At 45.5% G+C, this 26,914-nt stretch overlaps 1 protein-coding gene and 1 long non-coding RNA gene across 2 annotated transcripts; one reads left to right on the forward strand and one right to left on the reverse strand.

The window, feature by feature from the left end:
* Positions 1 to 10,435: 10,435 nt before the first annotated feature.
* LOC100276669 (uncharacterized) lies at positions 10,436 to 12,710 on the forward strand. Its single transcript, XR_559965.2, has 5 exons — positions 10,436 to 11,280; positions 11,417 to 11,462; positions 11,576 to 11,694; positions 12,185 to 12,252; positions 12,391 to 12,710. It is a non-coding gene; the product is annotated as an uncharacterized lncRNA (long non-coding RNA).
* A 2,891-nt stretch (positions 12,711 to 15,601) lies between these two features.
* LOC100382503 (uncharacterized) lies at positions 15,602 to 18,183 on the reverse strand. Its single transcript, NM_001175240.2, has 2 exons — positions 18,057 to 18,183; positions 15,602 to 17,913 (listed from the first exon to the last, which is right to left on the reverse strand). The coding sequence occupies exon 2, from the start codon at positions 17,878 to 17,880 to the stop codon at positions 15,928 to 15,930; it is 1,953 nt and encodes a 650-aa protein (NP_001168711.1). The 5' UTR covers positions 17,881 to 17,913; positions 18,057 to 18,183; the 3' UTR covers positions 15,602 to 15,927.
* Between the last annotated feature and the right edge of the window lie 8,731 nt (positions 18,184 to 26,914).

Consider the following 26,914-nt stretch of genomic DNA (forward strand, 5'->3'; position numbering starts at 1 on the left):
CTTGAGGAGGCGGTGAAGGTAGACCCTGTTGATGGCGTGGCAAGCCGTGTTCACGGCTTCCGACCAGAAACACTCGGGGGTCTTGAATTCTCCAAGCATCGTCCTCGCCATATCGATTAGCGTCCTGTTCTTCCTCTCTACCACACCATTTTGCTGTGGTGTGTAGGGAGCGGAGAACTCGTGCTTGATCCCTTCCTCCTCAAGGAACTCCTCCACTTGAAGGTTCTTGAACTCGGACCCGTTGTCGCTCCTAATCTTCTTCACCTTGAGCTCAAACTCATTTTGAGCTCTCCTGAGGAAGCGCTTGAGGGTCCCTTGGGTTTCAGACTTATCCTGCAAAAAGAACACCCAAGTGAAACGGGAAAAGTCATCAACAATAACTAGACCATACTTACTCCCTCCTATGCTCAGATAGGCGACGGGTCCGAAGAGGTCCATATGCAGCAGCTCCAGGGGTCTTGAAGTGGTCATCACATTCTTGCTGTGATGCGCTCCTCCCACTTGTTTACCTGCTTGACAAGCTGCACAAGGTCTATCTTTTTCGAATTGCACGTTAGTCAAACCTATCACGTGTTCTCCCTTTAGAAGCTTGTGAAGGTTCTTCATCCCCACATGTGCTAAGCGGCGATGCCACAGCCAGCCCATGCTAGTCTTAGCGATTAAGCATGCATCTAGACCGGCCTCTTCTTTTGCAAAATCAACTAAGTAAAGCTTGCCGTCTAATACACCCTTAAACGCTAGTGAACCATCACTTCTTCTAAAGACAGACACATCTACATTTGTAAATAGACAGTTATATCCCATATTGCATAATTGACTAACAGATAACAAATTATATCCAAGAGACTCTACTAAAAACACATTAGAGATAGAGTGCTCATTAGAAATTGCAATTTTACCTAACCCTTTTACCTTGCCTTGATTCCCATCACCGAATATAATTGAATCTTGGGAATCCTTATTCTTGACGTAGGAGGTGAACATCTTCTTCTCCCCCGTCATATGGTTTGTGCATCCGCTGTCGATAATCCAGCTTGAACCCCCGGATGCATAAACCTGCAAGGCAAATTTAGGCTTGGGTCTTAGGTACCCAACTCATGTTGGGTCCTGCAAGGTTAGCACAAATATCCTTAGGGACCCAAATGCAAGTTTTGTCTCCCTTGCATCTTGCCCCTAATTTTCTAGCAACTAACTTCCTATCCTTTCTACAAATAGCAAAAGAAGCATTTAAGGCATGATATATTGTAGAAGGTTCATTTACTTTCCTAGGAACATTAACAACATTTCTCCTAGGCATATTATGAACAGCATTTCTCCTACCAACATTTCTTTCATGCACATAAGAAGAGCTAGAAGCAAACATGGCATTATATGCATTACAACTCCTATAAGCATTTCTAGGTTGTCTTCTATCATAGTACATAAAGGCATGGTTCTTTTGCACACTACTAGCCATAGGGGCCTTCCCTTTCTCCTTGGCGGAGATGGGAGCCTTATGGCTTGTCAAGTTCTTGGCTTCCCTTTTGTAGCCAAGTCCATCCTTAATTGAGGGGTGTCTACCGATCGTGTAGGCATCCCTTGCAAATTTTAGCTTGTCAAATTCATTCTTGCTAGTCTTAAGTTGGGCATTAAGACTAGCTAATTCCTCATTTAATTTAGAAATTGAAACTAAATGATCACTACAAGCATCAATGTCAAAATCTTTACACCTAGTACAAATTACAACATGTTCTACACAAGAATTAGATTTATTTGCTACTTCTAATTTAGCATTTAAATCATTGTTGACACCTTCTAAAGTAGAAATGGTTTTATGACAAGTAGATAATTCACCAGAGAGTATTTCATTCCTTTTAATTTCTAGAGCAAGAGAATTTTGTGCACTAACAAATTTATCATGCTCCTCATATAAAAGATCTTCTTGTTTTTCTAGTAATCTATTCTTGTCATTCAAAGCATCAATCAACTCATTAATCTTATCTATCTTAGATCTATCTAAGCCCTTGAATAAGCATGAATAGTCAATGTCATCATCATCACTAGACTCATTATCACTAGAAGAAGCATAAGTGGAGTCTCGAGTACTCACCTTCTTCTCCATTGCCATAAGGCATGTGTGACGCTCGTTGGGGAAGAGGGATGACTTGTTGAAGGCGGTGGCGGCGAGTCCTTCATTGTCGGAGTCGGAAGAGGAGCAGTCCGAGTCCCACTCCTTGCCTAGATGCGCCTCGCCCTTTGCCTTCTTATAGTTCTTCTTCTCCCTCTTGTTCCCTTGATCCTGATCACTATCATTGTCGGGACAGTTAGCAATAAAATGACCAAGCTTACCACATTTGAAGCATGAGCGCTTCCCCTTTGACTTGGTCTTGCTTGGTTGCCCCTTGCGGCCTTTTAGTGCCGTCTTGAATCTCTTGATGATGAGAGCCATCTCTTCATCATTAAGTCCGGCCGCCTCAATTTGTGCCACCTTGCTAGGTAGCATTTCCTTGCTTCTTGTTGCCTTGAGAGCAAGAGATTGAGGCTCATTGATTGGACCGTTTAGAGCGTCGTCGACGTATCTCGCCTCCTTGATCATCATCCGCCCGCTTACAAATTTTCCGAGTACCTCCTCGGGCGTCATCATCGTGTACCTGGGATTCTCACGAATATTGTTTACGAGATGAGGATCAAGAACAGTAAAGGACCTTAGCATTAGGCGGACGACGTCGTGGTCCGTCCATCGCGTGCTTCCGTAGCTCCTTATTTTGTTGATAAGGGTCTTGAGCCGGTTGTAAGTTTGGGTTGGCTCCTCTCCCCTTATCATTGCGAATCGTCCAAGTTCGCCTTCCACCAACTCCATTTTGGTGAGCAAGGTGACGTCGTTTCCCTCATGAGAGATCTTGAGGGTGTCCCAGATCTGCTTGGCATTGTCCAAGCCGCTCACCTTGTGATACTCGTCCCTGCACAAAGAGGCTAGCAATACAGTAGTAGCTTGTGCATTTCTATGAATCTGTTCATTAATAAACATGGGGCTATCCGAGCTATCAAATTTCATTCCACTTTCCACAATCTCCCAAATGCTTGGATGGAGAGAAAACAGGTGAGTACGCATTTTGTGGCTCCAAAATGCGTAATCCTCTCCATCAAAGTGAGGGGGCTTGCCAAGTGGAATGGGAAGCAATTGAGCATTTGAACTATGCGGGATGCGTGAATAATCGAAAGAAAAGTTCGAGTTAACCGTCTTTCGTCTATCGTGGATGTCATCGTCCTTTTGGGAGGAGGAAGATTCGTCGCTGTCGTAGTAGACAATTTCCTTGATGTGCCTTGTCTTCTTCTTCCTCCCGTCTTTTCTTTTGTGGCCCGAGCCTGAGTCGGTGGGCTTGTCATCATTGAGTTCGTTGACGAAGGTCTCCTTCTCCTTGTCGTTGATCACCATCCCCTTGCCCTTAGGATCCATCTCTTCGGGTGGTTAGTCCCTTTCTTGAAGAGAACGGCTCTGATACCAATTGAGAGCACCTAGAGGGGGGTGAATAGGTGATCCTGTGAAACTTAAACTTATAGCCACAAAAACTTGTTAAGTGTTAGCACAATAATTGCCAAGTGGCTAGAGAGGAGTCTCAACAAAACACAATACCACAAGAGATCAAACACAGAGATGACACAGTGGTTTATCCCGTGGTTCGGCCAAGACCAACGCTTGCCTACTCCACGTTGTGGCGTCCCAACGGACGAGGGTTGCAATCAACCCCTCTCAAGCGGTCCAAAGACCAGCTTGAATACCACGGTGTTTTGCTTTGCCTTTCAATATCCCGTTTGCGAGGAATCTCCACAACTTGGAGCCTCTCGCCCTTACACTTAAGATTCACAAAGAAATACGGAGTAAGGGAGAACTAGCAACGCACACAAGACTCAAAATCAGAGCAACAGCACGCACACAAGTCGCAACAAGAGCTCGCAACACAACTCAATGAGTTCACAACTCAACAAGAGCTCTAGATGCTATCACAATGAACCAAATGCGTGGAATCGATGTCTTGGTGCTTAGGAATGTTATAGGAATGCTTGATGTTATCCTCCATGCGCCTAGGGGTCCCTTTTATAGCCCTAAGGCAGCTAGGAGCCGTTGAGAGCAATCCAGGAAGGCTGATCTTGCCTTCTGTCGACTGGCGCACCGGACAGTCCGGTGCACACCGGACACTGTCCGGTGCCCGATTTCCTTCCTTAAACAGCGCAGTCGACCGTTGCAGATCTGGGAGCCGTTGGCGCACCGGACATGTCCGGTGCACACCGGACAGTCCGGTGCCCCCTTCCGACCGTTGGCTTGGCCACGTGTCCCGCGCAGATCGCGCGGCCGACCGTTGGCCCGGCCGACCGTTGGCTCACCGGACAGTCCGGTGCACACCGGACAGTCCGGTGAATTTTAGCCGTACGCCGTCGGCAAATTCCCGAGAGCGGCCACTTCGCTCGAGGCAACCTGGCGCACCGGACACTGTCCGGTGCACCACCGGACAGTCCGGTGCCCAGACCGAAACAGCCTCTTGGCTGTACACAGCCAACTCTTCTCTTCTCTTCTTCTTTCTGTTTCTGATACTTAGACAAGTATATTAGTACACAAAACCAATGTACTAAGACTCAGAAACATACCTTTGCTCTTGATTTGCACTTTGTCCATTCATGGGCATAGATTTACATCTAAGCACTTGTGTTGGCACTCAATCACCAAAATACTTAGAAATGGCCCAAGGGCACATTTCCCTTTCACTTGGTTGAAGTGAATGGAGGTGGTTGGGGTTGTATTTATAGCCCTCAACCACTTTGTAGCCGTTGCTCCTTTTCTGCCGACCACGGACGGTCCGCGCCCCTGGTCCGGACGGTCCGCCCCTACACATCAACGGCTGAAATCGCAACGGTCAGCAGTAACGGCTATATCAACGGCTATATTGCATTTAATGCGTCGTCAGATGTCAGATAAAGGCAATCGTGGATGGTCCGGTCGTGCACCCCGGACGGTCCGTGAGGACGCTATAATTCATTTTACGAACCCGTCACCTTCGGGTTTTTCGATTCTGCGCCGACCAGACGGTCCGCGCCTAAGGCCGGACGGTCCGCTTGGTCTCGGACGGTGCTTGCTTTTCCATCGGACGGTCCGTAATGTAGACTCACGTTTATGCAGTGATCCTGTCCGAGAGTCACCTTGGTGTCGCGGACGGTCCGCCGCAAGGGCCCGGACGGTCCGCGCTTAGTCTGTTTTTCCAAAAAGCTTCTCCTGTCCGGAATAATCTATGGTATTCCGGATAGTCGATTTAGAATAGTTGTAGATGAACTTATGCACCTGTGAAATGATCAACTAGGCAAACTTGTTAGTCCACAAGGTTTGTGATGGTCGTCAAACACCAAAATCGATTATAGGAAATGTTGAGACTATTTCCCTTTCAGCTACAATTTGACCTTTTTGAGACTGTCGGAGAGTCTCCGACCAGGTGGTGAAATGCACCCACCCTAATCCTAAGATGAGGAGGGAGCTTAGGGATTGCTTGATTAGCTAGAGGAACTCGAGAACACAAGGGTTAGAGTGGTTCGGGCCACCAGAGCGTAATACCCTACATCCACTTAGAGTTGTATTGCATGTGAGTCTCAGTCCTCAGAGAAGCCTGAGTTGGAACTATCCTCTACGTGTGTGTGTGTGTGTGTCTTACCTTTTATAACCCAAGGGAGGCACGTACATGGTGACCGAGCCCCAACAAGTGGGCATAGTAATCTATTGCTAGATATGGAGTAAGTGGAGCAGTGGTTCGTGGAGAACAGATATCTTCTATTGGTCTTTGTGTAGATCTCATGGCTCGTCGTGCCCTTGCCCCGTCTAATCGAAGCAGGGCACAGGAGTAGGTTGCGGTGTAGGCTGACGCGCTACCTCATGTAGGGGTGCTCAGGCGGCGGCATCCTGTCTTCTCCGCATGTCTCCTTTCGCCTCAGTAACGCGCTGACTACAGTGGGAGTCATGATTATAGCAGCCCAAGCGACACAGGGAGTCAATGGTCTTGCCTCGATAACGCCCGAGTTACTATGCGGCATGTGTACTGCGTACACACCGCCTACCACTGGGTAGGCAGGTATACGTCTTGTCCGTGGTTAATGCAGAGGCGCTTTACACTTGGAGGATGACGTCAGGCTTTCCCCGATGGCTTACATCACACGTCATAGAACACGTGGCAGTACCGAGCCTCGCCTTTTGTAGGGAGTAGTGACTAGGACCACCCTTCCTTGTGACACCTCCAAACCGCCCTTAGTTGGGGGGTCCAGACGATGTTCGAGTGAGGTCGCATCTCCTCGGGTGTTGGCTAGCACGTGGCAGCATTGGACCCCTTAGGTCAGAGGTCTAGATGGCCCACCATAAGGGTCGGGCCATTCCCGGGGTTCCACCCCCAAGCGCAGGTGCCGAGAACCCTTGTCTTTGAGACACATGGCATACCTGGACCCTCTCTACTAGGGTTCCAGAGCGCTGATTATAGGTGCTTGTCTTCACTCGAGGCCAGTGGCCTTACTGGGTAAACCTAGCCACCGGGCTAGGAAAAACCACTATTAGCATGGTGACTAAGGGTAGTCCTGGAGGGTCCACCTTGATGTGGGTACCCCAATCTTGAGGTACTGACAGAGACTAACTATGCTTTCAAGTTGATTATGATTGTATTCTCCAGGTTTGAAAGGGAAATGGTGAAATTGGGCAAAAGAGGGTGCTTCCACTGCACTTCGGTATCAAAGACTCTTTGCCTTAATTAACTTGATGTTCATTGCTCCTATTTCTTTATTCTCTATTTGGGAGGCACAATGAGAAAGTCCATATGAATTTCTCTATTTTTGTGCTTAATGTCAAAGGGGAGAAATTAGAGACCAAAGAAAATGGACCAACCCACCACTTGAGTTTTTTTCAAAAATATTTGAGTTTGAACTTGTCTTTTGATACAAAGCCCTCTGACAGCAAAGAGGAGCTCTTATTTGTGAAAACTGCTAAAAGATGGAGTTTTTATCAAAATAAAGTTGTTTTATGTTAAAAATATTTTGGTTTGATAAACTCAAAGTTTATTTGACTTAGAAGGTAGAAAATGTTGAAAATGTCTTGTATTGCAAAATAAAAAAACAAGTGGTGTCTCAATGGTCCAAATATGCCAAAATTCTTGAAAAACTTCAAATTTTCATTCAACTTAGTTCTAGGATTCAATTTTCATCTTATGAACCTTTATTGAATTGCAAACTTGTTAAAGAGTTAGAAGATTTCTATTTTCTTTAGTTGTGTTGGCATCAATCACCAAAAAGGGAGAGATTGAAAGGGAAATGTGATGTATGACATTTTAAATTAGTTTTGGTGATTAATGACAACAACCTCAAGAGCTAACTGTTTGCTAAGTGCACACTTGTAGGTTCATTCGAGTCAAATTGAGGTTTGAAATCCAATACTCAACTCAAACAAGGCCCAAAAAGGGCAAAACTTGGAAAATGTAAGATATGTCTGGTTCACATCTCTACTACTCCTTAAGTTATCAGTGTAGGCGTCCACAATTTTGGTTCTGCCATCGCCGATCCGCCCCTTCCTCTCCATCCCGCGCAGGCAACACCGGCGAGATTGCCGCGGATCCCTCGCCCTCCTCCCCTTCTGCTCCCCGCCATCAACGCCGATGCCATGCTCCTCTCTCCTCCCGACCTATCCCTCCCTCCCTCCCACGCCACGCAGCGCCCCTGTCGATATGCCGCCCTGCATCCTCCTCTCCTCTCGATCCATCTGCCATCCCATCGCCGCTCTGCCCGTTGCCCCTTGCTTCCTCTTCGGCTCTTCATCCCCCTAGATCCGCCGCCCGTGCTTCCTCCTCACTTCGTCCCGTCCCCACTCCATCCCGTCGCCCTGCCTCCCCGCGTCTGCGCCTGTCTTCGGCCTCCGGAGCCATATCCACGTTGGCCTCCACCTACGCACCTGCCTCTGGCCTTAAGAGCTCCTCCTGTGTCTGCCTTTAGAGATCTGCTACCCCTACGTTTCATGTGTTGGCCACCACCTTCTTCTGCTGCGCAGGATGAGCTGTTCGGGGAGCACCCAGGACCCATCACGACGAGCTCCTCCTCTTCTTCCCAAAAGGTACTGGGCTCTCCTCCCCCAATCCATTTTGTTGAGCCACTTCCCTAGCTTCACGATCTATTGTTTCTACCTCCGGCAAAAGGTGAGTTCTTGGCTGCCTTTTCCCCCCGCCCCCTGCCTTTTCAACCGAGGTTCTTCTCATGGGTAGCTTGATTCAGTCGGTGAATTGAGCTTCCGGCTTCGATAGGAGACTCAGAGCACTCACGGCTGCTTTGTTGTTTAATCACACCGCCAATCGTGTTCTGAAGAGAACACATGGAAAGCATACCAACTCAAATCTTGAAACTTCTATTGTAAATACTTATTTTTGAAGATCTCAGGTGAGCTGTGTACAGGTAATTTGTTTTTGATTTTGATTATTTTCAATCTTAAGCGAAGTACTTATCAAGGGGATGGTACAAATTTGGGTCCCATGTACCTAGATGCATGGATGCGAACACTGTGACTTGTATAGTTCGTGGCATCAGTATGAGGTGGTGGTGTACGGTGGTTTTCTTTCAGCACTGATTATGCTCTAGGTAGTCTAACATACCTGTGTACTTCAAACAGCTAATCCATTTTAGCCATCTGTTATGATGTGATGGGCAAGACGTTTTGCTACATTATTCAACTAAGTTGCATCTTTGCACATCTGACAATTTATTCAGTACTGAATTATTCTGCTATCATCATTAGTCATGACGTTTTGAGACTTCCTCTCTGTGAGCTTCTTACTGGTATGGTGCCTTATACTCATCTGAGAGCAGAAGCACATGTATTTAATTGTTCTTTTATGTTCTTTGTTGGTTGGTTAAAGTGTTCTATTTTTAATGCAATTTTGATGTAAAAGTTCATCTAATTGATTACGAGCGGCAATCATTCTATAATATAGTTATTCCATGATGCCTAGCAGAAAAGGTTACCATAATTTCTTTGCCATTCAGCTGCAGTTAGAAATTTAATTATTGTGGCTATTACAACCAGTCTTATTCCAGTATGTTGAAATTTGATTTACTATGGAACTTTAAAAATATTTAGATTCAGGTGTATTTTACTTGGGTTTATGCATTTATTAGTTCTATACATATGTTCATATTCACCGTATTTAACATGACAAATCCATTTTTTCTCTAGAAGTGACCATTTGCCATATTTTTTTAGGCACACACTGTTATTGAAATGACTTATACTGAACAACAACTTACAACAGCAATTGTTTCTCAAGCATCGCCACTGGCGGAGTACGAACTGAAAAAATATGAGAGGAGCAATATCCTTGACACTGCAACAGCAATTTGGTACTGCAACAGCAATGAGAGGAGCAATATCCTTGACACCTTAATTTTGTATTGCCTTACAAAGTATTTTTTAGCTGTCGCTTGCCAAGTATAGGTCGTATTGTGGGTAGTCACACCAAAACTAAAACTAATGGCAATTGGTTTGCAATAGGCAGTGCTCTTTCTGTTAGCTCTGGATGTTAGGGCAATGAACAAACACGTTGAGTATGATAGTGATGCTAAAATTATTGCAATCGGTTGAAGCCCTACCATGTGGCAACCATTGATCCATGCCCAAAATGTACCTGCCACTGGTGTTCCTGTGCCAACACTCGATCAACAATTCAACATGCAAGTAGAAATGAAGCCTAGAGCCAAATGATGCGAGAGGAGGTACATTACTTGATGGATTGTTTTAGCATTATGATTATGACATGCTTTGTTCTCTTCTCTTGATGATGATTATATTTGCACCTAAAATGCAGTATGGTCTAGACACGAGCCAGTTCACATAAACCCTTCAGACCCAAGCAGGTACCAGCAGAATGGCACGCCAGCTAAAGAAAGGAGTCAATGCACTATAATGCGAAGAATTCTTCATGACATCCAATGAGATAATGATTTTCTTGAATGGGCTAGCTCAAGTTGTGCGGTTTAACACTGCAGGTATGCACGAGCATTACTATATATCGATACTATGATTCTATGAAACTTGTAAGGTTCTTGCTCCAGCATAAATAAACCAGTGCCACTGCGAACAGCCTCATCAATGCTAATGGGATGAATGCCGCACTGATATTGCCGTAATTAGCAAGATTTAAAATAACCTTGTAGGATGGGATATCTAATCTACTGGCAGGTGGCAGCAGCATCAATAATACGCTGATTAGCCTGTAACACAGAAGATCGTTTAGAACACCGATGATGTTGGTCAGGTAAATTTTCAGTTAGGACACCCATTTGATGTAACAACAACCAGACGATACTGGAGGCAGGCAAACCAGCTTCTTACTGGGCTACTCTTGTTACAGCTTCTTACTGGGCTACTCGTTACAACTGATGATTTAGCCATGGAACATTAACTAACTTACTAGGATGTGGAGAAATATAAATATTTACACACGGAAAGCTATACCTGTACCAACACAGCACCAGCAGCATCACCAACAAGGGCGAGGCCGAATTAGTTACCTCTAGGAAGTTCTTCATAAATTTCTTGTCCAGTGGGCTACTCTTGTTGGGGTTCGGCCTCGCCCTTGTTGCCACAAGCACCTGGCTGCTTCTGGACCAGACACTTCCTTGGTGTACCCATCCTAATTAATAAGGAGATGTCTTTGCTACCATTCAACATAAAAAAAGAAAACTCACTACACTAAGCTAACAAAGGATTTGATATCTTTTATCATGTTGTTTTCTAATATTTGTGATATATGCTATTTAATCTTGTATGGTCTAATAGAGACGTATAGAGTGGGTTTTTATTCACATATTTGTGATATATGCTATTTAATCATTTTCATTTTCATATTGTGTGTCTCTTTATAATGATGTTTTTATCTCTACTATAAGATTAATGGCACTGGACTTAATCAAAGTATAGAGAACTGAAACTCATAGCAGTAGCACTGGCACTGGCATTGACACACTTAATCACTTCACAGTTCACAATGTTTATTTTTGCTTGAAGGTGGTCTGTTTTTTGCCAAGCATGCATGCACCTTGTTAGTTGTGGTTGTGGGCAGGCAGGCAGACAATGCGTTCTGCAAGCAATCCATCTTTTTATCTCCATGCAGACTGAAACAAGCCTTTGCTTGCACCGAAATTCTTCCAAGATCCTTGCTAACCGGCAGTTAGCTCAGAGGTCGCAGGTGAGGAAGTTGCAGTACATCTCCGAGCCCAAGCGCAACTGTCACAACACTGCAGGTATGCACAAACATTAATATATATCGATACTATGATTTAAAAATAATGTAAGTGCACAAAGCTAAAAAAATGTGAGTTGTGTTTCTGCCTCTCAGCCAGTGTAGCTATATCTGATTTAAATCATACTCTGTTACAGGGTTCCGCAAATGTTGGAAAATATGCATTTATCAGTGCAATGCTAAGTATGTCTTTCCTATTATTAATATTTGTCTTAAAATTCTTTATGTAGTGGTTACCATCTAAACAATGCTACTCGTTTTTCCCACACTAATTGTTGGAGATCCTTCTGTTGTAGGAACAATGGCGTACAAGGACCCGGTGGCAGCGGCAGCTCAAAAATACAAGCCAATACAGTCTGCTGTTCCTAGAACAACCCTTGGCCCTATTCAAATTGAAGCATTTTTAGGCGGAGGGGTATGAAGGGTCTCTTATCATGATCCTTTGATGCAATACAATCATCTTTATGCATGCACAGTGCTCGATATGAACTGATCCAAAATATTTGTTCTCTCTAATTACATCCCTATGTTTTGTATCTTCTACTTAGAGTTCAATTTGAAGTCTACTAACATATCCTTGCACACAGAAATGGTATGATACACGTGGAGTCCACCTTCACCATAGGCAGGCAGCAGTTATCCATGCTGATGATCTGCCTTCTCTTGCACCACAAAGTCGTTTGAAAGGGCGATGTTTTCCCATATGTATATTCCATTTGGTTGAACACATGTTCCTTTCTCTAAATTTTCACACTAATCTTTTTCTTCAGAACATGATGTTATGTTTAGGCTAATGATACAAATGATGAATTGAACAATGCTCTCTTTATAGTGTGTCTGATTGAACAATGCTCTCTTTATAACAAATCAGAACATTATGCCTTCTAACAGATATTAAATTTCAGAACCTGTGTTTGATTGAATTCTACACCAGTTCTTGGAAGAGAAAGCCTCACCAAGTCATCATCTCCAGGTTTGTTATTGTTTAGATGCAAATCGTCGTTAGTTAACTTTTTGTGTTGAAGTAACTGTTTGGTTGAGAAAATTGGTGCCTATTTTCTATTTTCTCTGTTTTGTTATAGCACCAAGCTGATTTGTGTCTAATTTATAGGAACGATGTTAGCGAAAGTCAATTTAATCTGGTGCTGAACATTGAGTTGCAACAAATCATCGATGGAGACTGAGTCACCGCAGCTAGAAACCACTATCTCAAGGTGCTGAACATTGAGTTGCAACAAATCATTGATGGAGACCGAGTCACTGCAGCCAGAAACCATTGTCTCAATTTGAGGAGATTTTTCATCTATGTTTGTTAGAAGGCATAATGCATATTTATCTCTTGTATTCGAACATTTGGCAATTAAGAAATAGAAGATTACTTCCCCAATATCCCTTCTTCCTAATCTCACCTTTCACGGCTTCTGGGGAACAATCACTTGCTATTACTGACTGACATGTCCACTCCTCATGTGTGAGATATTGGGGTTGATATATATGTTGTTCGTTTCCATGTAATTGTTGTGCACTAACATTTATTGAATAATTTGTACACCGTCGCAACGCACGGGCACTCACCTAGTGTTTGAATAAGTTCTAACTACCCTTAGAAACATTTTCGAGCACTTTAGATAGGTTATAGATGTCATATATTGCAAAAGTACTTTTTGATGCCTGTTTTGAGTTGAAACAGGAAATCTAAGTTGAAGATGAGCTAAAGGTATGAATCTATAACTTAGACAAGTTAAACATACTCTAAATATGTTTGTCTAAGTCATAGAAAATCTCCCAAGAAAAGCCAATTCGAATTGGAGAAGAATTAGAGAAAGATGCAATTTTGCAACTATGGAGGGGCTCACCGGACCTTCTACCATACCAATCCGGCACTAGAACGTCTGTCCAGAGAGTCTCTAGAAGACTTCATCGACCTAGCACATCGAACCTAGGGTCTGATATGATGGACCTCACCATACAAGAACTGCTCGGCCTCGGGTTTTCGTTAAAAATATCATCGGACCATGGTCCGGTGATGCTCATCACCAGACCTCACAGGTAACGGCTACTTCAGGCTCAATGGCTACTTCAATGGGTGGCTGACACATGGTGGTTCGGTGGTGGACCAGGCCGATCTTATGCTAGCCCAATATAGAAGGCGACAATCAGGATCCCGAAGGACCAACTACTGTTCCCGGTCCGGTGGTGCACCAGACTGGCCCGGTGCGCCCGCGGAAGGCAGTTTGCCAGTAGCTTCCTCAACGGCTATTTTGGTCATTTGGGCTGTAAATAGAGCCCCTAATTCGCCTCTACGAGTACCCATGAATTCTAAGAGCAAATGATCACTCCCAAACACATTTACAACACGTTGGATTCGTTGCAGAGAGATATGAGCACCATTCTGAGTAGAATTAGACATCCTAGTGAGAGTGTGCTTATGGGATCTGATTTTTGGTGTCGTGTGCTGCATTCTTGCTCTGTGTTGCGTTCTACTCCTCCCTCTTGCATTCTTGGAGTTGTTGCTCCCATCGAACTGTGTATGGCTGCAAGAGACTCTGATCTGTGGAGATCTTTGCGAGGAGATATTGATAAAGAAGATCTATGGCCTCAAGTTGATTTTTAGATCACTTGAGAAGGGTTGAGTGCAACCCTCGTCATTTGAGATACCACAACATGGATGTAGGTAAGCATTTGAGGCTTGGTCGAACCATGATAGAAATTGCATGTGTCTTGTGTGCTTGAGCTTTTGCAATTTGCTCTTTCTTCCCTATTGTAAGTTCTTGATTTTCACTTGTGATATTGCTCTAGTTATAATTCTGCAATCTAGAAGAACAATCAAGTGCCAGAACTCATCTCTTCTCACTCTCTTGGATCTAGTTTTTCAGCTAACTCATAATTTAATATTCATGTTTGTGTTAAGTTGTGATTTTTCAGGTGTCATCTATTCACCCTCCTCTAGGTGACTATCAGGCAGCCGCATTATTCCCCTACAGCAACGCTCCCCTGAGTAGATGAATCGACCGGAGCCACGACCTGGGCCCTGCGCTTGCCCCCCTTGACCTCCTCCCCTAGAAACGGACTAGAAATCCGCCAACTGGGGCCCTTGGATAGACGTGTGGCGCCAACGCCGGTGGAATCATCGAGCTAGAAGAGCAGTATGAGCGTCTTGCGCGACCTGCCTCGGTCCGTGGCGCTAGAGCCCTCGGTGGTGACCTCAACGATCTCGGCCTCGAGGTTGAGGCCATGGCGGTGTACGTCGGGGTCTAGGGCATGTTCGTGTTGTGCCTGGCCAAGGAGAATCGCCCGCGCGTGGTGGCGACGTTGACGCTGGTGCGGCACAACGCGTGGCGGAGGGCAGCGCCGACGACAGGTTCGCAGACAACAACATCAGGTGTGAAGGCCCGAGCGGTGCTAGGAGCCATCGAGTGTGTCATGGACGACCTCGTCGCACTGGTGGAGGAGCGTCAGGTGGTGTGCGTGAGGGCGCAGGTGGGGGCGTGCTTGAGGGGTGGGATGATCCGGACGTTTTTGGGCGTTAGATGCGAGTTAGTGAGAGAAAGAATGAGAGAGAAGAGATCTACGGTTTCAATGTGGTGCAAAATTTCTTATATGTACAAAATAGGGTGCACGAAGAAAACACATTTTTCGGTGGGCTCATTTGTTGAGTGAATCTAGATTAAATTGAACTAATGCTTTATTTAGAGGTATAAATTAATCTCCAGTATTTGGACGCTGATTAATGACCAAATGGTACTCCTAGTTAATAATCCTGATTATATATAGGATAGAGTGTGTGTTTGTTTGTTTTTTGGTGTGATATACCGAGTACTGACATGACACTCTGTTCGTCAGCTTCAACAACTGAATAAAGTGATAAAAACAGGCAGGCAAAAGATAATGAGATCTCCAACCATAAACCATAGTACCTTATTAATCTCTTCGACAATTCTGTACTGTCTGAAACCAAGTATACTGTATACATAATCTATTTGCTCATGTTTTACCTCTTTTTCAATGATCTTTAATTTATGATTAGTTACTATAGTATAAAATTTATATTGGTCAAATATATAGTTATGTGTGCATGGAGTGTGATCTGTTGTGCTAGTTTGATTTCCATTTCTTAGTTACTTGTAGTAAGTAGTAGGAGCGGTCACGCTTATCACCGGCTGCAAGTGAGTACAGGTCTAGTACCCCACTGAATTGATCTCTCCGCTTCATTATCCTGAAAAAGGTACTTATCCGAACGCTACTGCAGTTACATCTGTGATTGATGGACAAATAAACAATAGAGGAAGATGATCACACACACATCCAACCATGTAAAACATGAATCCGAAAAATGAAAGCTGCATTTATTTTAATTGAACTAATTATGGAATCCAGTTTTTGCAGCTAACAAGGATACGATGATGATGATGACAACGACACAATCCACGGATATAAACATGATGTCAGTAACATAATCAGTCATACATCAGGTAATATTTATGAAAGAAATTGTATACTCCGCATGTTTTATCGCATGTTTTATGTTACTTATAGGAAGATAAGGCAAAATGCAGATGATCTGGACAATTGTCACAGCAATGCAGAGGCGCTGAAGCCAGGCAGATATTTGAATCCGCTGAGCACCCAGCACAATCACAGATACACTTCAGAGGAGACCCCGTCGCCTTTTGTAATCACTCACACTCAGGGTTAAAGCATGCCTCCTTCCATCGTTGTCAGGCACTTTGTACCCCATTGTAGCTTCTATCTTCTGCCTCCTTGCCATGTAACCATCAAACAGGCCCTTGGCTCCACCAAATTCTTGCAGAGCAGACAATGATATAGGAAGCTCAAATGTATGCAGCATATTTGATTCTGTTCCCAGATCCACTGGTGCATTGGTATCAATGAGCTTCCCGGCATCAGCTGCTGCCACTTGAGCTGCTGTTGTGGCTGCTGTACCAGTTTGAGCCTTGCTCTTTGTATCTTCATTGCTAGGCGCTACATTACTACTGGACCCATTGGCAGTTTCTTCAACATTATTTCCTCCTGGCTTCGATGCATAATAATTTCTTGACCTTGTCCACCTCCTCGAGAAAGGGTCATAACCAGCTTCTCCTGCCTTCAAAGATGTATTTACAGGTTTCAGTTCTGAAGCGTTCTTGAAGTTATCAGCGCGGTTCTTCCGGTTCATAGCCTCCAACTTTGCAGCCTTATTATCTTTTGACACTGGTTGTGCCCTGTTTTGCAGATTTTTCAGCTTCGTACGAATCCTCTCAGCTTCATGTTCGTTCCTACGGCTAAGAGCCATCTCCAATTCACTCCTCAACCGATCCTTCTCAGCAGCAATATTGATAGGTCGTCTCACAGCTGATTTCTCTTGCAGCATCTGTTGTACAGTTGCTGCTGAATACACAAAGTTATAGGCATTCTGAATGGCTTCTTTCTTATCCAGGACTTCCTGCCGAGTCGGTATGCGTGCACCATTCTTCTCTGCCGCTTGCAGCCAGTCCTTGAACTCTTCTTCGTTGGGTGGGGAGTCCGATACCTGAGTCATCTGCCACCGAGCAGCATTAGCCTCACTATCCCACACAACATTGAGATATTTGCATGTCGAGTAGTTTTCCAGTTTGTAATTCCGATCTGGATCGCTTGCATCCACGTTCCTCACTATGCACAGCCTGTAACTGGGGGTCCCATTCTTTGTCTTACCAATACCTAGCCGCACAAAACAACCAGAAATTAGATCATCAAAGAATGGCTCCATGAACCATTTCACCAGTTTTGACCTCCTGAGGGTAATACTCTTCACATCATCAAACTTGAGTGGATCAAGCCTACTCGGCGATTCATCAAATTCATCATCCCTGCCATCACCAGCAATCCTCCCATGGTCATTCATCCTCCCCCTGTTATTGCCATCGTTGCTCCCATCACTTGGTGGGCTCCCAGCCCTGCGCCTAATGGATGAGCCACTATGTGGGAGTAGGTCCGTGATCCTGCGTGCCTCCGGAGCTTGTTGCCGCATCCGCTGCTTTGCCCGCAGCTCGTCCAGCGCGCTCTTAGCGGCGGACCCAGACTTGTCAGTTCGGGTAGAAGACCGCATCCGGCTAGGCGGTGGGGGTGGGCTGCTATCCTTTGGCGCACCCACCTTGTCCGTCTTGGAGGAGGACGCACGTGCCCGCTGCTTGAGCTTGTAGTCGTCGAGGCGGGTGCCCCGCTCAGCTAGGATCAACTCCCTTTGCAACTCAGACATGTTCTCCAGACGCTCCTTGTCGTCTTCATCCTTGTATAGGTCACTCCCCACTGAAGGGGCGCTGTCCGAGTCCTCCCCGCCACTCCGACGCCCATCCTCGTCCTCATCATCCTCGTCGTTCCACCCACCACCGCCACGCCGGCCGCCCTTCTCCGGCTTGTGCCGCTTCTTGAGCGGTACCTGCGACGAAGGCTTCTTCCTCGAGTAGGTCGGCGCGGCGTCAGAGTCGTCGTCGTCGTCGTCGTCGAAGCCGTCGGAGCCGCTCCCCCCAGAGTTCCACCGCGGATTGCTCGGCCGGGACTGGTTCTTCCCCGTCCGGCCGGCAGCCTGAAGAAGCAGATCATCCAGGTCCGACTTCGACATGACGAAGCCTAACCCCTCCTCAACGGGCAACCCCTACACAACCAAAACAACCCATAAAAACAAGATCTTCCCACACCTCCAAAATCCTAGATTAAAAAGGAATCGCCGGTCCGTCCTGGATCTGGGGGAGAAACACACCTCGGAACAGCTCCAAGAAGGATGAATAGGACACTCACCTGGAGAAGCTGCAGAGGCGTCGGTCGGCGCAGGTAAGGATGACGGCTCTCTCCGGGCTATGCAGGCGAAGGCGGCGCACAATTGATCGACAGAGACGCCGCCTGGACAGAAGAGGAGAAGGATGCGCTGGCCCTAGCCGCCTCGAAGTGGGAGAAGACAATTATTAGTTTACTAGGTGAGTGCCCGTGCGTTGCTACGGGATCATATAATACCATGATAACTTATATATAAAATGTGTATTATACTGTTATAAAAGTTTTATAATCCATTTGTGATCCTGGCCATACATAAATTTTTTTATTTTAATCTAGTTGTTTCATCACTATATTGCAACCATCATGCAGACTTCTATATATGCCATAATCTGCATGGTCTCGTAGTTGTAGAGCACGTCTCACACCTGTCGGAAAAAGTTCCCTCGTATCAGTCATCAGACACGCACCACTATACACGCTTGCTTAAACAAAAAGGCAAGAGAATGTGATTGCGAAGAGAATTAAAGGCAGGCCGGCACAAAAGCTACCCCGACGGACGGTGGCGAGGATGATGAATTGGTCATTGCTGTCGGTCCTCCTCTGCGTCACCTCCGGCGCCGAGATGAAGCCACATTACTTAAAATAGTAGTCGTCGAACGCGCGTAACATGGCGTGTCCCGATGACTCTTGGTTGGGCTGCTAGACGAAGTGCACCTCGGGCTCATCGGCGAGATAGTACACCTGGTCGTTGCACCACCGGACGCGCTACTACCCTGCATACATCATGTTCGAGGACACTCACACAACGTCAGCAAGAGTCGTCGTCCCAGCGCACAAGAATTCATGGTCGATCAGTAGCGACTTACGTGACAGGTTGAGCTTCAGGTGGACGATGAGCTGGACGGTCGTGATGGCGCCATCATCGGATGCGGTGCCCAGAACAACCCGAGAGTCACCGACGTTGGTGATGACCATGAGGTCCTCCTGCTTAACGATGGACAATGCAGTGCAGCCGCTCTGTACCGCGTCCAAGCGACGGCTGTGCCGAAGCTTGTCGTCCATAGCGGCGCATGCGGCCACGTAGGACTACTTCCAGAGGTCGAAATGACAGTCGCCAAGCTTCTTCTCGTCGTCGATGAGCGACGCCAACGCGAGCGCCTCCTGCTAATGGTTTTTGTTCGGGGTTTCCAAATAATAAACGTGGGTTCATCCTTGGCACGGGTTTATGAAAATGGCTCACAAGTTAGATCCATGGAAAAATATTACGGAGAATAAATGCCACGCATGCAAAAAAGGAATTTAAGTTGAAAACATTATTCAAACATATACAAGGCTCTTATTTAAATACTACTCACTCTATCCAAAAATATAATTCAAGAATCTTAGTGAGATTTATCTACTACTGCACATTGTGCAATGGTAGCAGGTGGGCTTGGAGAGAATTGTAGTAGATATTTTTCCTGTCGTAGATGTAGACAGAAATACACATGTCGTGTAGCGGTCTGCTCGCATTGGCTTGAGGGGCGTGGGTTCAAATCCCCTTGTGGCCATGTTTTTTTATTTTAGCTAGGCGTGGACTGTGCGGGAGAATGAGAATGGTTGTGGCCTGTGCGGGGGAAGGGGAATGGGTGTAGGCTGTGCGGGGGAAGGGGAATGGGTGTAGGCTATTGCGGGGAGGGGGGAATGAGAACTGGTGTGGGCTCTGCGGGGAATGAGAATGAGAATGAAAATAGGCGTGGGCTGTGCGGGAGGTAGGAATGAGAAAGGCAGAACAATGAATGAGAATGGCAAAATAAGAAATGACAGACTACCCTTACTAACTTAATAAGTAGTAGAGATATAACAACCGTAGCAAAGCACAGGCAACTGCTAGTATTTATCTAAGATTAAACCACATTTTACGATATAAAAAATATTGGATGATTTTTTATAAATATTTTTTTTAAAAAAATCTATTTGACTTCGACATCCACTATTGGAACCGTAGCATGTACAATGTTGTGTGATATATTCGTGAGTTTGTCCATAGCAATGTACATGCTGCACCATTAGTAAAATATTGTGTCAAAACAAGTTTCATTTTTACCATATATTTGTGTAAGATTGTAGGTCACTCGATGAATCAAAAATAGAATGATACCTGACTATCTAAATTAGCTCCACACAGATGCTTGTAGAAAATATTAACAAGGTTTTCCACTAATCCTGGACCTCTACCTGCTGACATGCTCGGAGCACAAGGCACATGTAAAAATGCAAGAGAATAGGGACAGTGGAACCTCCTGCCACATAAGCAAAACCAGATATCATTGTTGTCCATGTAATGGTATATCTTGTCTTCATTTCATTAAAAACTAACCACGGTCTTCCTACATCTCCACATTTTGCAAACTATGAGTGCATTTCCTAATGCAACAGTTATATGAGTGTTGCCTTTACTAATGTAAGAACTGATCCAGTTGCAGTATTCAACACTGCCTAGCTGAGTGCAGGCTGAGACAACACTTACTGATGTTGCTTCATCAGGCATGAATCTTCCCTCAAGCATCATCTGCTGAAATGTGCACAATGCCTCATTATACCTCGAGTTGTGGTTGTACCCTCTAATCATTGCATTCCACAAAACAAAGTTATTATCAGGCATCTGATCAAACAACACTCTAGCTGAATCTAGATCCCCAATCTTTGCATTAGCAGAGACCATAGCAGTCTAGGAAATGACATCCTTTCGATCCATAATATCAAAGTGACCATGCAGACTCAACATTGCCACTTACTGCATACCCTGAGATCATGAGATTCCAAGAGATGGCATCCCTGATCGGCATCCTATCAAACACAGCATGTGTTGACACCAAGTCCCCCACCCTCGTGAATGTTTCTTATTTTATTTATTCCTACTTTTGAAAGTTTAGTGCTGTCTAAATGAAGTCATAATTAAATCCATGTAGAGTGTGACTGGAGTGCAAAAAACTGGAAGATCACCTTGAATACATCTGACATTGACAAATGTGAAGCTCACATTTAAAGATCCATAGGTCGTACTATAGAGTAATTGTTATGAACATGAATGAAGTATGCAATGTGAACTGCAAGCTCAAAAAGCCATACAAGGCATCATCATGTGATGTAATTCAAACTCAAGTTATTATCGCCACAGCCCCTTTCATATCCATTGTCTCCTATCAAGTAAATATGACATGCAAACAGTGTATTTTCCCATTCTGTGGTAAGCAGAAAACAAACATGAAAAAGAAACTTTGCAGACACATACTGAAGACAGACAAATGCAGATTAGCTGTAGACCAAGCAAGTATACTAACCATCATTTATATGATGTGTACTGTGGTGCTTGTGCGGTCATGCTAGCAACATATAGGGGAGTGTGGAAATTTTACTCAGGTCCACAAATGAAACAGAAAGTTTGCGGTCATTTATATGACGAGACATGCGCCAAAATGCCACCCACAGCCTCTGAGAGAAAAAAAACTGACAAGATCGTAGACGAGCAGGGATGCAGACCTGAACCCTATATCGCCAGGATCAGCTTCCTCTCGCGGATCTTATCTCCGGTTTTATGGCAGGCCGAGCCTGTAGGTTCATCGGAACCCACGGTTGACGCCGTCCACCTGTGTCCTTCCTCCTGACCTCAAAGAATCCATGAAACATCAACATTAAAAATAAAAGACAATGAATTGTGTTCTCTAGGGTGATATTAGTTGCATTTTGTTCCATCAAACCGAATATGCAGACCCCAACCAATCAGGTATGGATAGATGGTGCATCGTACAGATCCATCATTTAACAGAGCATTCTTCACAATCGACTCCAAAATGATCAAACAATGTTGAAAAGGCAAGGCTAGGGCTCACCGATGGTGGGGATGGTTGTGATGATCTCCCCTAGAGGATGGTGGTTTTACCGGTGGCGTTGAGACCGACCATGAGGATTCGCATCTCCTTCTTGGCAAAGAGCCGACTGAAGAGCTTCCCGAACATGAGCCCCATCTTCCTCCGTGCTCGCCTTCAGCACCTGCAGAATCACCAATCGTTCATTCATTCCGCGCTCAGATCTCACCCCCATGCCTACCATACAGATCATGAATCCCAACGTGCAATCTGCCCGATCTGGTGATCTGGTCGACCACTGGATACATGGGGAGTAACGCTTACTTTGCAGATGCGGTTATAAAAACGAAAGAAGCAAAAAAATCAGAATGTTTTTTAGTACTACATAATCTAATGAAATGGTGAAAAGGACCAGACTTTGAAAGAAAATAGAGTGAACTGGAAACCTTGTGTTGTAAAGATCTTGTGCATAATGAGTCAGTGACTAATAGCGGCACATGTTCTATTGATGACAGACATGCCATGGAGAAGATTCAGTAGTCCCTGCGCGTGCACTGCCTTCAGCACAGCCGACTCTACATAGACGTCGACGTCGGCGCGGCGTGGGTGGCGCGCACCCGGGAGATGGAGTTCCACTTTCGCCCCACCAACCTGGCCTAGAACCAATTGTTCTGCTTGCACTGCACCTGCCCCGCCGTGGTGGTCACCTTCACGGTCAAGAACCAGCACCTCATCGGCGTGGGCGCCCTCGGTACCGAATCTGTTCCCGCCGCGCGCGTCAACTCTGGACAGTCGCTCGAGTGCTGGCACGACCTCCGCGACAGCGAGCACGCCCATGAGACGCTCCGTGCTTCATGTCGGATCAGGGGTTGAGGGGCTCACCTTGACCTGGGCTGGATCTGTTACCGTCGTGTGCGTCGCCTACTCGCCTCCAGACAACCGCTCGAGTGCTGGCTCAACCTCCACGACAGCAAGCACGCTATGAGACGATCGGTGCTTTCGGCTCTCGGTTCCACTGCGAGGGAGAAGGGAGGAGTGAAAACATCGAGTGTCCGACGCCTCATGGCGTGCTCGCGGGAGCGCGTGGAGTGGCGGCGTGATGGAGTAGATCGCGAAGCTTTCTTTTGCAGAGCGCGGCGACGTGATGGAGCAGAGCGTGAGGCGCACGGATGGGAGGTTGTTCGCGGCTTCAAGATGAGGATTTCGGGCGCCATGGGCATGCGCGGCTAGCGGCGGATGGGGTCGGTTTGTTCATGGACGGATGAGGCTGCTGGCGGCGGATGGGGTGGGGGTTTGTTCACGGATCCCGGATGAGTCTGCTGGCGGCGGATGAGTCGGCGGTTGCGTCGGAAGGAGTGGTAGCAGCTCGGGCTAGGAGACGGGGACCGTGATTGTTGGCGGATCAGGCGGGTAGAGGGCCGAGGCACATGGATGGACGGTCCTGATTTGATGACCATATATGGACGTTGTAGATTCATAGAAGGCAGAACAAGGAGGTGGCAGCCTACCCCTTGCAGCCTTAATATAGTAGTATAGATTACGCTGCCTCCAGCGATATACTTTAAATTTTATCCTTAAAACCTAGTTTAGAAGTCACAAAACTAGTTTTGTCGCCCTCAAACTACTCTAAAAGAATATTCTCACATTCTAAAAAAATTTCAACGCATATATCTTTAACATCTCCGTCAACGTCCTTTATATCCATTTTAAGAATTACAAATTGTAAAAAGCAACTGGCGTTTATGACACAACGATTGGACGCGTCAGCTAGCGTACCGGTATTATTTTCTATTGGTAAAAAAATGCAATGGTATTAGGCTGGTGGTAGTACGGGCGCCAGCGCGGGCGAGAAGAGACCGCTGCCGCCCGCGCGCGGGCGAGAGGCCGGCGCCGGGCGAGCGCTCGCGCCCGGCGAGAGCGGGCGGTATCGCCTCGCTCTCGCCCGCGCTGGAGCGCCCGCCCGGGCGAGAGGCGGGCGAGAGGAAGGCGAGACACTGGCGGGGCGAGAGCGCGGGGCGAGAGCGCGGTGGCGCGATCTGATTGGTCCACGTGTCGCGATCTGATTGGTCCACGTGTGCTAGCCGTTGCAACTAGCCGTTTTTAACCGTTTGGAGTCCAAAAAATCGAAAAAATTTGCAAAAAATCACAAATTTCATCCCCAATCCCTCTATATATACCCCTACCCGGGTGGAGCTCATTCCACACACCATTCCATCTCATTTTTCTCTTCCAAACTCCCCTTTCTTCACACAATGTCGGGTTGGTCCCTAGATTTGAACACCTTCACGGATCTCTTGCAGTCCGATGGGTCACCTACAACCCTTCCGTTAGATGAGTCTTCTTCACTACATCGTCGCTCCGATGTTTCAGCCTCACTCCCCCGTGCACTATTTTCGGCTGCGCGTCCACCACCATACCCTTATCCCTATCATTTGTATCAATATCCACCGTCTTCATATGGTCAACCTCCAACTTCCCAAGCCGGAATTCAAGCCTCATTCCCGGTACGTCTGTATGCCCCTCCCCCACCTGCTGCGGACGGAAGTCAAGCTTCTTTCCAGATACCTCCATACGCCCCTCCTCCATATGCTCCACCTCCGTATGGAGTACCTCCTTATGCTGACGATGCAATGGTCATGGATGCAGCAATGGCGAGGTTCGAGGGTAAAATGGGGCATCCATTTAAGCGCCATCATTGGTGGCAAGTTGTTCACCATGAGCCCAAGTGGTCAGCAAAGCATGGTCTTGGTAGTGGATCTTATTCGACTGCGAATAATAGAACCCGACTCGGAGTCTCTGGTGAATATAGTTCTGGAGGACTGAAGACACCGAGGAGGAAGTGCCCCGACCAGTGGGGCGTGATAGGGCAAAGGCGGCTGCGCCAAAGACAAAGACGAAGGGGAAAGGGAAGGAAGCCACGGGCAGCGAATCAACAAGTGAAGCATTCAAAATGAAGAACTTGTGGGGTGGATTAGTGAAGGCCAAGCTTTTGAAGCAATGGAACATCCTAAAGGGCCGATCAACCAGAGATATGGACCCAGCTGAAAGACGTAACCATGGCAGGGCCGTAAAGATGGTCGAAAAAGAACTTGGTCTGCTAGATGATGAAGAAGAGGAACCGGAAGCGGAACGTGAAGAGGAGGAAGATGAGGATAAGATCGAGGAGTCCGATTAGAGTTATGTAATTTTATTTTAATTATCATGCTATTTTATTTTAATTATTATGTACTTTGTAATTTTTAATTCAATAAAAAATATTATGTTGTGTGTTTTCTGAGCGTTGAAATAAATCCGCGTGAATTACTTAATTTTGAAATAGAAAAGCTGACGTGGCTATAGCCTGAGGCTGTAGCCTACTGCAGCCTGTGCACTGGAGCAGCAGGGGCGAGAGTGGAGGCGAGAGCTGACGTGGCAGGGGCGAGAGGAAGTCTGTGCTCTGGACTCAGCCTTATACGGCGGGAGCGGGAGCAAAAAGAAGAGACACAACCGTACACCTGTACAAAGTAGATGAGCTGCTAGATTTGGCGTCAGCTAAGTGACTGCCTCCATCAGATCCTCTAAATGATTTTGTACTTTAAAATTTAGAGTACATTATTATCCTCTACTCCCTTTAGTCCCTTTAGGAATGAAAACGGTTTCGGAATTTTTTAGTATTCCGGAAACCGATTTCGAAATTTTTCGATCAGATTCACCGGTAACGGTATTTTTCGAAAACGGAATCGATTTTCGGAATTTTTTATCGGAATCGGCGTGGTGTTTTACCGACCATTTCCTTCGGTTACCGGTTTTTATCGGAAATTACCGGATTTGTGTCTCGGAATTTTTTGGAATTTTCCAACATGTGATTTTTCGCATCACCTGTACATCTCTAGATAAGGATTACTTATTTTTATATTTTTTGGACGCCTTAAGATTTTTTTTGGGATAGATGGTGTTGGAAGGCAGTTGGGATTAACGATTTGGTCTTTTCCACACACTAGGTTTTAGGATTTTCCTGTGAGGTTGTGAAAAACTCTTTATGTGAGAAAAAATATTTCATAAGTAAGCATGCCATGTCAGCTAGATCAAGTGGATATTGTGAATTGTAAACTTTGAGTCTGTGAACTTGTGATCTTTATGAACTTGTTATACTGTGAACTTGTTATATTGTGAACTTGTGATCTTTGTAAACTTTTTATATTATAAATTTGTGATCCTTGTGAACTTGTTATATTGTGAACTTGTTATATCATGAATTGTGAACTTGTGATCTTTGTGATCTTTTGTCAACTTTGTTGTATTGTGAAGTTTGATATGTTTACCGATCATATTTTAGATTTCGACCGTTACCGGTGTATTTTTCGGACCAAACTTTCGTTTCCGATGTTTCTGAAATACCGATATCGTTTCCGTTTCCGGAGTTACCGTTTTCGATTTTGTTTCTGATAAAAAATATGAAAATGTTAATGGTTTTAGTGTTTACCGACCGTTTTTATCCCTAACTCCCTTCAACGCCATACTTTAAATGATTCTCTAAATTTAGAGTACGGTGCTGGATCTTCTATATATAAAGTTTCTCTATTCTCTCGTCTATCTATTTAAATACTTTAAACAGCTGGTTTAGCAAAAATAAAATATGTATAATACATTTGAGAATATGACAAATATGTATGTATAAAAATTAAAAATGTCTTCAATATAGGTATTTACGTGTAGAGAACGTGATTTGGAGGACGTTGTTGGAGAGGAAGGAAATATAGAGAATGAAATCTTTTAGATAAGATTGTAAAGGACACATATAAAGGACGTTGTTGAAGATATTGGTAAAAATGCGATGGCATCATACGGCGGGCGCGGGAGCAAAGAGAAGAGAGACGGGCGTACGCCTGTATCAAGTAGAGGAGCTGCTAGATTTGGTAGACAGGGGTGTCGTCCGCTATTTTACAGGAGCCTATACAGTACGTCTTTGGAGGGAGTAGGAACGAGAGCACATGCTAACTATACCATAAAGGACCATGTAACGTCTCTTGCTGGAGACATGGTCGTTGAAAGTCG

Source organism: Zea mays, chromosome 10, assembly GCF_902167145.1.
Source record: "Zea mays cultivar B73 chromosome 10, Zm-B73-REFERENCE-NAM-5.0, whole genome shotgun sequence".
In the NCBI taxonomy this organism is placed as follows: Eukaryota; Viridiplantae; Streptophyta; class Magnoliopsida; order Poales; family Poaceae; genus Zea; species Zea mays.

Bases quoted from the DNA above. Each gene is read 5' to 3' on its own strand.
- LOC100382503 (NM_001175240.2), bottom strand. From the start codon at position 17,880: ATGTCGAAGTCGGACCTGGATGATCTGCTTCTTCAGGCTGCCGGCCGG.